Source organism: Plasmodium gallinaceum, assembly GCF_900005855.1.
Source record: "Plasmodium gallinaceum strain 8A genome assembly, contig: PGAL8A_v1_76, whole genome shotgun sequence".
NCBI classification, from domain to species: Eukaryota; Apicomplexa; class Aconoidasida; order Haemosporida; family Plasmodiidae; genus Plasmodium; species Plasmodium gallinaceum.
Window position 1 is genome coordinate 1,449,939 of NW_021628238.1, and position 14,280 is coordinate 1,464,218.

The 14,280-nt window shown below is 19.6% G+C and overlaps 1 protein-coding gene across 1 annotated transcript; it reads right to left on the reverse strand.

Moving 5' to 3' along the window:
• Positions 1-757: 757 nt before the first annotated feature.
• PGAL8A_00227500 (conserved Plasmodium protein, unknown function) lies at positions 758-9,238 on the reverse strand (the record flags this gene model as incomplete). Its single annotated transcript, XM_028670996.1, has 2 exons — positions 758-8,911; positions 9,140-9,238. 2 exons carry the CDS (start codon positions 9,236-9,238, stop codon positions 758-760), a joined length of 8,253 nt encoding a protein of 2,750 aa, XP_028527693.1.
• Positions 9,239-14,280: the final 5,042 nt, after the last annotated feature.

Sequence of the window (14,280 nt, forward strand, 5' to 3'; positions counted from 1 at the left end):
ATGGATTTACATAAGTAACAATAAAACCATATATATACATATATATATAAGTTTACAATCTTCTTTATTTAAATATATTCCCTTTTATATATTTTATGTAATAATCTTTCTTTGGTTGTTTGATAGATTATTCTTTTTGTGAAAACCTCATGAAAAAGAAAGTCTTTCTTTTTTTCTGAATATAATTTATTTAAAGATTTCTTTTATTTATTTGTTTTTTCTTTTATATCCTATCTTCCTATTTAAAGCAATTTCTAAGTATATATCTTTTCATTTTTAAGTTTACCTTAATGCCGAATATTTTATCAAAAAATAATTTATATCTCTTTTTTTTTTTTTTTTTTTTTTTATGCTTTCATTTATATCATAATTCTTTTCTATCTTAATTTTCTTGTCATTCATTTTATTTATATTTCCTTATTATCTTTTTTATCATCATTTCCATATGTAAATTTCAATTTTTCTGCTCTCAATAATTTCCCTTTTGTATACTGTTTCTTTTTCTCGACTTTATCTATTTTTTTTGTTTTTAGTTATTTTCTATGAAGATGATCAATACTTTTCATTTCATCATATTTCATTTGGTTATCTTTTTTTTTTATGAATACCATTTTATTTTATTTTATTTCATTTTTTTATTATTTTATTTTTTTTTTTTTTTGTTACTTTTTTTTTCTATTTTTACTACCATATGTTTTCACTTAATCTTCATTTTAAATTTTATATTTTTTTTTAGTTATTTTATTTTTTCCTTTTTTCACTGCTTCCATCTATCAGGATAATTCTCTTCTATGGATTTATTTAGTTCTTCATTATTTTGTTCATTCTGATCTTCATCTTCTTGTTCATCATCATCACGTTCATCTTGATCATCATCATCACCATCATTGTCATGACCTTCATCTTTTTGTTCATCTTCTTCTTGTTCATCATCATCATCATCTGCATCATCTTCATCTTCTTCTTCATCTGCTTGCTCATTCATTTGCTTTTTCCTTATTTTTTCTTGCTCTTTTTCTTCATCATATTCCTCTTGTTCATCTTCTTTTCCCTCATCGTCTTGCTCATTATCGTCTTCTGGTTCATCTTCATCTTCCTCTTCTTCTTCTTCTTCTAGTTCATTATCTTCCTTTTTGATCTCATCATCGTTGTGTCCATTATTTCCTTTTTCAACATGTTCTCCATCTTTTTCTTCTTCATCTTCATCATTTTCTTTTTTTTGTTTTTCTCTTTTTCTCATGGGTTTTGTATACTCTTCACTTTCATCTTCTTCCTCTTCTAAATTATTATAATTACCTTTTTGTTTATTAATGGCTATTTCACTTTCTCTTTGCCTCTTTTCTTCTTGAGCTTTTTCAATTTCTTTAACTATTTGTCTATTTTCCTCTCTTTCTAATTCTTCTTCTTTTTCAATATCTTCTTTTCTTATTTTATCTTTATCATTATATACAATTTTGTATGCTTTTTCATATTCATTTTCTGATTCATTTTTTGATTTTCTTAGTTTATATTGAACTTTTTCAAGATAGTTTTTTAATTTTAAATCTCTTGATTCTTTCCATTTTTTTAATTTTAGATTATCCTGACAGATATTAAGATAATACTTAATTAAGGAAATTAATTTTTTTTTGAAAACAAGAAAAGCGTAATTATTTTCATGTATAAATTCCTGTTTACTTATAGATGGTTTTAACCAATTAGGCACATTAACAATAACTGTGAGAGCATATTTATATAAATTTCCTTCATAAAGAGATGGATTAGGAGGATATTTAGATAAAGATAAGTTATAAGCAGAATCAATAAATGGTGCATCTAATCTTTTTATTAATCTGTTTTTATAATATAGTAAAATACCAGCTTCACAAACTCTTTTTACTTCTATTAATGTATTGTCGTTATCATTTAAAAATCCCATCATAATAAAAGAACCGTATTCGTAATCTGATGGTGTAAATAAATAATGAAATTCTACTTGTTTATACAATTTTCTTTTTAGAAAACTATATAATGTGTATTTACTAGTATTATTTATATAATACTCATCTTTTATTTTTAAATTTTCCATATATAAATTGACATAGTTTTCTTTTTTTACTTTTTCATTTTCTTCATTTTTTATATCATTGTTATACATGTTTCCTTTTTTGTTTACATAATTCTCATTTTTTTCAAGTTTCTTTTTTGCTTTTTTTTCATTTTCTTCCTTTATTTCATTATCATTATCTTTTATTTTTTTTATCTTTTTTCCTTCAGTATTTTCATTATCATACTCTTCCTTAACATTATGGCCATCATTTTCATCTTTTTCGGTTTTTTGTAATCCTGATTCTTTTTGTTCTTCTTTTTCTTCCTCTTGATCACCATCAATATCATCTTCTTCCTCCTCTTCGTCATCATCGTCATCATCATCATCATCATCATCGTCATTATCATCATCATCATCATCATCATCGTCGTCATCATCTTCTTCATTATCAACGTCATCATCTTCTTCATCTTCATCTTCTTTTAAATGTCTATCTTTTTCTTTTTTTATTTCCATTTCTTTTTTATGCACTTCATTTCCTTCTTTTTTTTCTTGTTTTATTCCATATTCTAACGCTTCTTGTAATTTTTTTTTTTCTATTTGATCTTGTTCATTCTCATTTTTATCTTCATTTTCATTCTCTTCATTTTGAATGTTATCAATATTCATGTCATTTGTTTTCTGTTTTTTTCTTTTTTCGTACTTATCATTGTTTTTCTCAATATCTTCATTTTTTGAGTCTTCTTCTATTTCGTTTTTTATTGGAATATTAAATTTGTTTACATTTTCATTGGATTCAAAGTTAGTAGTATTATTATTATCTCTATCATCTTTGTTTTCTTCTGTAGCTTCCTCTTTTAAATGATATTGATTATCACTTTCTTTATTGAAAGATATATTTTCGTTATTTTTTTCCTTTCTATTTTTTATAATATTCTTATTAAAATCACTATTATTATTATTATTTTTTTTTTTTTTTAATTTTTTTCTATTTTTCCCCTTTTTTGATTTTTTTTTTTTTTTTTTTAAATTACTCTTATCATTGTTTCTCATACATGTAGGTATAAGAAGAGTATTTTGCAAAAATATATTAGTGTTTCTTCTTAAATAGAGCCAATATAAATATGTAGATAAGCAATAATCTATACTATCTTTAGGATGATCCCATAAAGGAAAAATAGAGCTAATGTTGTATTTTTCTTTAGATATGGATGGATGTAAATGAGCATTATATTCGAATAAATTTAACTTTTTTAATGAACTATTATAATATTGATACGGATCATAATCGTTATTTCTGGCCTTATTATATATACCATTTTTAATATCATTCTTGTGAACATTATTATTTTTTTCAATACTTTTATTTTCATCACAAGAATTTGTATTAATTTTTTTTTCTCTCTTTACATTATTTTTATTAGTTTTCGATTGATTATCATTAATATTATTGTTATTTTCAAGATTTAAATCATCCTGATTATTATCATCATTTTTTGAATAAGTGCTATTATTACCATTATATTCTTTTGTATTTTCTTCAGTTACATAAATATCTTCTTTTTCCTCTTTAACGAGATTATTTTTATAGTCTCTATTATTGTTACCAATAGAAGAATCCTTTTCTGTTTTAGCTTTCTTCATTTTTTCATCTTCAAAATTACCTTTTCTTTTAATATCTCTATTATTTAATTTTATATCTTCTACACAAGAATATTTATTACTGTTATTGCTGACATTAGTAATATTCTTTCTTTTCTTACCATATTTAATTTCTTCTAAACTTAAAGGGGAACTACTTAAATATATATTATTATTAGAGGAGCAAAATACAATAAAATCCATATCGTCCCTAAAATCCCAATATAATAATCTAGTTCCACTATATGTTCCTAAAATATTAATTTGTTCTGCTAATAAACTGGGACTATTAAAAGGGGTGTATGACATTAACAATTTCTGATGATGTCTATGTTCTGATTTATTTGCAATATTCCTATTTATTAATTCTTTGTTAGGTAATTTCCACATACACAATGGTGTAGCTAATTCTTTAGCATCACAATGATTCATTAATTCTAATGATAATAACCCTATACCTATAGTATTAACCGTTCTAGACATAATAGCACAGCTAGATGAAATTCTTGCATAAGCCATTTTAAAACCAACACCATATTTTAAATCAAATGTATTATTTGCATTTTCATTATAAAAAGAATCTTCATCATGTGTTTTATAATCATAATCATCATTGTTACTATTTCCTCCTTTATTATTCATTTCATTATAATCCAATGGATTATTTTTTTCATTTAGATTTATAGCTCCTTTATTATTTATATTAGTTGTAGTACTATTTTCATCAATCTCCTTTTTCAAATCAACATTGTTTTCTTGTTCTTTCTTTTTTTTTTTATTTTTAGGTACTTCTTCATTTTCTCTTTCTTTGTCACTTTCATCAATTTCTTCTTCATAATAATTTTGCTTTTCTTTAGGTTTTTCATTATCTATATTTTTCTGTTTTTGTTTTTGAGAGGATTCTATATTTTCATCTAATAATGATTCTTTATTGTATTCTTGGGAATTATTTTTTGCGCTTGATGAATTTCTGTTTACATTTTTATTAGAATTATAATCCTTTTCACTTTGATCATCATTAAATTCATCTACTTTATTGTTGACAAAATCACTATTTGGTAAATTATGCTTCTTTACACTAGTATTGTTATTATTATATAATAAATTTTTGTCATAATTTCTATAATTACCATACATTCTTAATATTCTATTCATAGCATTAAAATCCAAACCTTCTCCATCATCTTGAATAGATAACATACCATCATGCTCAGGTGTTAATTCATATTTAATAAAAACATTTTCAGCTGGATTTGATGATTGAATACAGTTATCAACCAAGTTTGCAAATGCACCAAATAACCATTTCTGTAAAGTACAAAAACTATATAATAAACTAATCGAATGTGTATCTCTAAAGTAATACAGTGGCATTTGAGTAGTTGAAATTTTTTCCCTCGATGAATCATATTCATGAATTCTTAATGGATTTTCTCCTGTAAGTGATAACAACCATGCATCACCAAAAACTGAATTTTTCTTAAAACCTCCTTGTATAAATATGCAAGGAATTGGGTTTTTATTTGCCCTACCTAAAACATTTTTTGATTCAAAAAAACAACCTACATGTCTTTGCCTTCCATTATATATTAATTCTTCATTATATAGTTTTCCTTTTAATAAATACCATCTTTTTTGTGAAAAGAAGTAAACGTATATTTCATCACTCGAAACAATTTTCTTTTTATTATCTTTAGTAACATATGTTATTCCACTACATAAAAGCATTAACCTTTCAATAGTTTTTGGTTCTGCTCCTTTAAAATCTTGATGTCTTTGAGTTATAAAAATACTACTATAATTAGATCTACATCCTATTTTTCCTTCATATACTTCTCTTTGCCATTCGCCTGTTACTCTTATTTTTTTCGTGAATTTTTTATCTTTTTCATTATCAGAAGTTTCTTTATCACTAATATAAGCATCTGCACTATTATTACATAAAGCATTTGTCGAATGGTTATTTTCAAAAGTATTTTGTTCATTTGAACTAGGATTATTAATGATATTCTTATGATAACATGCTTTGCTAGATTGATTATTATAAACATCTGTTTGAATAATATCACTTGGATTACATGAGTTTCCATCACGTAAATTAGAATTATTTGAAATAAAATTTTTATTGGTATGTAATTTAAATATCCACATATCATCCAATAATTTTCTTTCTTTAAAGTTTTTAGAATTATCATAACATTCTCCACCAAACAAACATAAAGTATTAGTATCAGACCATACTAGATTCATTCCATGTCTACCTATTGGTGTTTCTTCACTTAAATAATTTATGCGTACCCATATATTTAGATGAAACAAAAATATCCACATATCATTTAAATTAATAATACTATTATTATACAAGCATTTTCCACCAAATATGATTACTCCTTCAGTTAGATTAGATTTTTCTCCTCTTAAATGCTCACTTTTGGCTGGATAAACAAGAGAAGAATGCTGATCTCTTGGTAATGGCAATTTGCCTTTTACTTCTCTTAAAGACCATTTACGAGTTTCCATATCTAAAATATATATATCATTATAATATATATTTTCATTACTTCCTCCAAATAAAAATATAGATAATCCGTTTTTCAAAGAAATTAAATGAGTAGTGTGACCATCTCTTTCTTCAGGATAATTACCACCTAATGGAAGTAATTTATAATTGTAGTATATTAAACTAAATGTTAAAGTGTGATTAAAAGGAACCTTTTTATTTTTATTATTTGAGCCACCAAACATATATAATTTATTACCAAATTTTACTATACTATGTCCATATAAGTATGCATGAGGTGACTCATTCATAATTTTTAACCATTTAATTCTACCAAAAACAGATGATATCAATATATTTTTAATATTATTCATTTTGTAAGTCTCTATATTTTTTTTAATTGCTTTCATTAACTCCTCTTCATCATCAGAAAAATTATTTTTGTTGGAACATTGCATATTTAAATTTCTAGTTGCACATATATAATCATGAGGAGTAAAATTATTGTTATTTTTATTATTATTATTAAAAACATTATCACATCTTAAATTTAACATATTATTAATATTCTGATTATTTTTTTTATTTAAATTTAAAAAATTATTACAAGAAACGGAATATTTTTCATTTTTTGTATATTTCAATAAATTATTTATATCATTGGATGTTTTACTATTTAACAATTTCTCATTTTCTATATTTAAACGATCATTATTTAGAGCATGATTATTATTCATATTATTAGTAGCAACATTTGATAATATACTAGAATAAATATGATTATTTAAAATATTGCTACTTAAATTACGATGATTAAATAACACATTAGAAATATTATTTACACTAGAATTATTTGAATTACTATTCATGAAATCATAAGAAGATTTACTTAATCCAAATGCTGCTTCTATTCGAGCTAATCCTGAAGCATCTGGAACTATATTTCTATTAGGATCTTTTTCTAATTTTCTTATTATATCATGTAAAATATCATGACCTACAACTGCACCAATATATGCATATATTTTTCCATGCGGCAATTCATTATTTAGAAAGTCTGTGACTATACCTCTTATACACACACGTTGATCAGGAGTTGTTATATTGTGGTTAGCTAATACTTCTAACAAATTAAATAATGTTGGCCTATATCCATAATTTTCATTATAAGATTGTTGTTGTGATTTATGATTATATATATGATTATTTTGATGAGAATTTTGAGAATTAAAGATATCATTATGTGCATGATTATGTATGTGATGATTTATATTTTTTTGTCTATTTGCGCAACCTAATTTATTATTCTTTATCATTTCATTATTTGATGTAGAAGATACCTGTGGTGCTGTAGAATTTCCATTGGACACATTTTTGTTATTTAAATTATTTGAATTTATATTATTATATAATTTATTATTATTTTTATCATCATAATTTACATTATGGTAGGACAATAAATGAGGTTTATGGGAATGCGAGTTATTCAATTGATGTAATCTCATTTGCTTTGCATGCTGAATTTGTTGAATATGCTGATGCGTTTGATCTTTCGATTGAGAATTTAAATTTGCAGCAGCAACAGTATGAGACATTATGTTATTGGTGCTATTTGAATGATTTAAATTACAATTTTGTTGATTTGCAGTTTTGTTAGCTTTTTTATTGCAAATAACAGAATTATAATTTTCATTATTTTGAAAATTATCATAATTATTTTTAGAATTTTTAGGTATATTAGAAACTGATGATTGATGTACACCAGGTGACGTATGCTTTATATTATTGTAATTATTAAATTTGTTATTTGTTAAATTACTTCCATTGCTTACATTATTATTATTATTTTGATTGTTATTATTATTATTATCATTATTATTATTATCATTATTATTATTATCATTATCATTATTATTATTAGCAGTAGTAGTAGTAGTAGTAGTAGTATTATTATTATTATTATTATCATTATAATTATTATTATTATTATTATCATTATCATTATTATTATTAGCAGTATTATTATCATTATTATCATTATTATTATTATTATTATCATTATTATTATTATTATTATCATTATCATTATCATTATTATTATTAGCAGTAGTCGTAGTAGTATTAGTATTAGTATTCATATTATTATTATTATTATTTTGATTGTTATTATAATTATTTTGATTGTTATTATTATTATTATGATTATTATTATTATTGCTATTATTATTGATATTATTATTATTACTATTAGTATTGCTAATATTATTATTATTATTGATAGAATTTAAAGTATTGTTAGTATTTTTATTATTATTAACAACAGAATTTGAGGAATTGTTATTATTACTGCTCATAATAGAGTTACTACTGTTAACTCTTTTCAATTTGCTATTATTATTGGATGCATTGTTAGCAGAATTATTACAAGCTAACGTTTTATTAAAATGAAATAGTTGTTCTAACCAATCGGCTATCTTTGTGTTAAAAATTCTTGTTCCTGTGTTTATATCTATTCCTTTTTTAGTAATACTAACACCTATACATTTATATTCATCATTAACTTTTTGAACATGCAAGGTAACTCCATCACTATTCTCAGGTACAAAAATATCATATACTTCTGAATTTTTTTTTTCGTTTATGGCCTTAGATGGATCTAATATAAAATATATTCCTGATTCATCTTGTAAACATTTGATTAAATCTAGATTATAATTAGATATATTAAATCCTTTATTCATCTAAAAAAAAAAAAAAAAAAGAAAAATAATTATAAAAATACATATATTTATGTATATACATTCTTACATAAATTATATTTTTCATATATATCAGTAAAGCACATATAACTTCTTTATTTTACGTTATTTTTTCTTATATCATAAATTCTTTTATTTTTTTGATACATATATATATATATATACATATATATATATATCTCATTTTTGCTTTTCATTTTATTTGCTTACTTTATAATTTTCTTCACCAAGTAACTGATTGTTAAATGAATTCATTTGTTTCTCACTTTTATTTATGTCATCAATTTTTGATCCATTTATTTTACTCATTTGAACAGTAACTTCATTTAAAAAACTTCTTTTTTTGATAATTTTTTTTTTTTCTATTTTTATTTACTTTTTTTTTTATTTTAATAATATAATTACTCAATTTAAGAAAAAATACAACTGCCACTAGTTATATATATCTTTTTTTTTTCTTCCCTTTCTATTAATAATTTGCACTAAAATAAAAATTCAAATAAAAATACAGAACATATGAGTTCTTAACTATTTTATTTATTTTCTTCTTTTCTTTATTTTAATTTTCTCAAAGTAATTTTCATAATAATGGAAAAAAATATATAATAAAATCAAAAATAATTTTAAGAAATATTTTATTTCAAAATAAAGATGTATATATGTAAATAAATTTTGATATAAAAAGTAAATTTATACATGTCCATACAACTGTAAGAAAAATTTTCTTAAAAAATAATGTAAAATTATTATATAATTTAAATTTTTCAAAAATATATATATATATATAAATTTACAACACACGAAAATTAATATAAAAAATTATATAAATATTTTAATCTCATATGTAAAATATATTAACAATATATTTTTTTTTTTCTTAATTTAAAATATATATGGAAAAAATTTTAATATTATATAAAGACATATTTCAATAAAAAAAAAAAAAATATATAAATAATGTTAATAAAGTTACAATTTTTACATGTTTACACAAATTTTACATAATTTATTTATTAGTATAAATAAATTTCTTTTATTTTATAATTTTTACATAATTTTTTTTTTTTTGTTTTTTTTAAAGTTCATTTTTTTTAATATATATGTTATTCAAAACTAATATTTAATGTAACAAAATTAAAATTATCAAAAAGAAAAAAAAAAAAAAGAATGGGGGCAATAATAAATTTCATATTTTATATATGTTAATCAAAAGTTATATATATACATATATGTAAAAAAGGCAAAAATGAAGAAAAAATAAGTTTATATTTATGTATATGTTAATATAAAATTACACAACTTTGGCATTTAACATTTTATTTAAAATTTATTGTTATATTTTTAACAATTCATGTAATTTCTTAAAAAAACTTCTAAAAATTCTATGTAACTGTTTTTTTATATTATATGTATTTTTTTTATAGTTTATAAGTAATGCATAAAAAATTTTCAAATATATAATATTAAAAATGTATACGTATATGTACATTTATATAATATAAAAAAATTTTTTTGCATAAATCATTTATTCTTATAAATTATTTATAATATAATTATATATATATATATATTTTAAATGCAATTATTTTTTCTTTAAATATATTAGTATAATTATATAAATTGTATTTTTGTTTAATTTTGCAATTTTATTTTTGACGGTGTAATAGTAAGCATTAATTCGCACAATGTTATCATTGAAGAAAAAAAAAAATTAAAAAGGTATAATAAAAATAATTTTTAAAAATATATAAGTATTTACATATGCATACATATATATGTATATATATATATATATATATATATATATATATATATATATATATATATATATATATATATATATTTATATATATATATTTATATTTATATATATTATTATATAACACTTAAAACAGAAACATGCTTAAAGTGATATATTTTTGTGAAGTATCATTGCAAAAAAAAAGAAAAAGAAATAAATAAAATAAAATAAAAAAATTTTATGTTTCCATATATAACAAGTAGGAGAAAAGACTTTAAGCATTAAAAAAAAAAAAAAAAAATTTTAAATTTATCTAATTATATATCTCTCATTTATTATATAATTTTTTTTCCATTTTAACAATTGGCAGTGTCAATTTATTATTATTACTTTTTATTAAAAAAAAATCATATTCATAAAAAAGTACTATTTTTTTATGTATGTTTTAAAATTTAATAACATATACTGGCATATGAAAAAAAAATGAAAATATAAAATATTTCAAGAAAAAAAATAATCTCACTATACATACGTATAAAAAAAAAAAAAAAAAAAAAAAAAAAAAAAAAAAGATAACGTATTGCTCTTATATATTTTTAATCTATAAGCTTTATATTTTATTTTAAAATGCACATGAAAATATATATACGTTTCTTATATGCAAAGAAAAATATTTTAAAATTGTACTTAATAAAATTAAAGTGATTGAAATTTTCTTCTTTTTTTATATAATATAATAAATTTAATAATCATAAAATATTAACTTGAAAGTATTTCAGATTTCTATTTAATCAATTTGACAAGAAATAAAAAAAAAATTGAGTATTATGCAACATAAAATAATGTGCACTAAAGAAATATTTTTATTTATGATATTTTTCTTAATTTTAAATTTATTTTGTTGTAATTATTAATAAGATTTTTCCATTACTATATAAATTATATTTTTCTTTTTTAAATAATAGATTCTAGTTTACATGCAATTATACAGTAAAAATATTTCAGACGTAAAAGAATTAAAAATACAGAAATAAAAAATGTAAGTAAAAAATATTTCTTGCTTTTATAAATTTTTATAATTAAATGTATTAACAGTTCATGCGAACCATTTTATTATGTTTTTTCTTATTCAATATTATAAATTACCTAAATTTTTATAGAAATTTTTACAAGTACAATGAAAATATAAAAAAAAAAAAAAAAGTTATATCTTCAATACATCTTTTTAATGCATATTTTTCCTTATTAGAAATAAAATAAAAATATATTAAAGACATATCATTCTATTTTTATCTAATAAAAATTAATAAATTAACAATATACTTACATGAAGTTATATTGAAAGTTCATAATAAAATATTTTTATAATATATCTTTTTGATATTCATCGAATACTATTTCATTATACAAAGGAAAGAAACAAAAGGAATAATACATAAACAAGTTACTTTAATTATTCTTTTAGGTATGCTCATTTTATATTAAAAGAACTTCAAACATGTTTTTTTTAGTATTTATAAAATTTGAAAAATTGTAATTTAGGCTTTTCTTATATGTATCTTTTCATAATGAAAAGTAATTCTTTTATAATAAAGAATTTATTAATGATATATTACTATGCTTTTTTTTAGAATAAAAGATATTTGGTTCTTTCTTATTTTATTATTTTCCCTTTTTTTGCTTTATTAATGTATATAATAATATAATTATTCAATATTTTTAATACTTTAATGTTCTACATTTTTATTTTTTATTATTCTACATTTTTCCTTTTTTAATTATTTCAAGCTTTTTCTTTTTTGAATAGTTATAGCTTTTAATTTTTTAATTTTAATTATTCTAATATTTTAGTTTAATATTTTACTTTTCTTATTTCTAATTGCTATAAGTGTAATTTTTTTTAATTACTTCTTTTAAAAATAAATATTTTTATTTTGTTATTATTCCATCGTTTTACATTTTTTTCTTTATTTTATTTTATAATGTTATGTTTTGCTTCCTTGTATATTTTAAAAATTCAAAATTTTTTTATCAAGGTAATATTTATATTTCTTTATTAATGAAGCATGCAAGTGTAATATAAAAATATTCTATATTATTTTATTACTTTTTTTTTTTTTTTTTTCATAGTACTAAAAATTTCTTTTAAAAAATATATATAAAATTTGCTTTTCTTTTAATTTTTTTTTTTAAAGCTGCAGCATTATTTATATTAAAATAAAAAGTATAATAAAAGAACATTTGTTTTTTACATAAAATTAAATTTATTTTTTATAACAAAAAAAAAGATCTTAAAATTTTAATAAGACAAATATTTTAACAAAGAAATAAAAATCATAGATTAAAAAAAAAAAAATAAATGAATAAATAATAAAGAAATAATATAACACAAACTGCAATAAAATATTTAATTCAAACGCATAATATTATTGGAGATAAAATAATAAAATTATATATATATATGTATATATAAAATGATCGAAAATTAATATTTTTTTTGAATTGGAAATTTATTAAAATGCATCATAACCTTAAGACGTATTTAAAATAATAATTATACATAAATTACTTTGAAAATTTATTTTTTCTTTCAATTATATATAATTGCTGTTTTAGTGCATTTTACAATTAATATATATTTTTTTTTTTTTTTTTTTTATCATAAAATGGGTAGTGTATTATAATTTATAAGAAAACCTCCTTTATATAACATTCATCCGTCTTTATATACAAATTTTTAAAAACTTTTTTAAAAGTTTTTTCTTTTCTTTATAAATAAAATTAATATATTAAACTTAATGTAAGAATTGTTCTATTATTAAATATTTTGATATAACACATAAAATTAAATTAGGTGTTATAATATTTACAAATAAGTTAAACTTTTAATTATTAATTTAGAAGCTTAAAATTAAAAAATTATCTAAATTTTGCAACATAATGTTAAAATAAAAAAAAAATATAGTACCATATATTGTTTTATATAATGTTTAACACCTTTATTATATTATTAGATAGATCTTATATAACATAATAACAGACATTTTTAAATTATAATAATATTTTAGATTAATTTTTGACATTTGCTATTTTTTTTTATAAATATAAAAAAATGAAAATAATAAAAAAAAAATATATTATACATAATTGTCTTTAAATGTTTTCTTTTTTCGTTTCTCAATAAATATTAAAATAATATGTCACACAAAAATTTTTTAGTAAATTAACAAAGGAAAATTTTTTTTCAAAAAATAAAAAAATATATTTTTTTCATTCATGAAAATAATTCTTTGTTATTATTCGAAAAATGATTTAAAATAAAAAAAAATTTATAAAGATATATTTTAATTTTAAATAAAGAATATAACTACTTATATTTTTTTAGTGAAATTTTTTTTTCCTATATAAAAAGTAATAATTTTAATTATTGAACTGGGAAACACTAAAAACCAAATTATTTCATTCATTAAATAAAATTTTCTTGATTTAAAAAAAATAAAAAAAATTATATTTAATAACAAAAAATACATTTTTATTAATTTTATATTAATATTATATACTTATATTTTTTTTTTTTTTTTTTTTTTTTTGTTTCAATTTTATAAATATT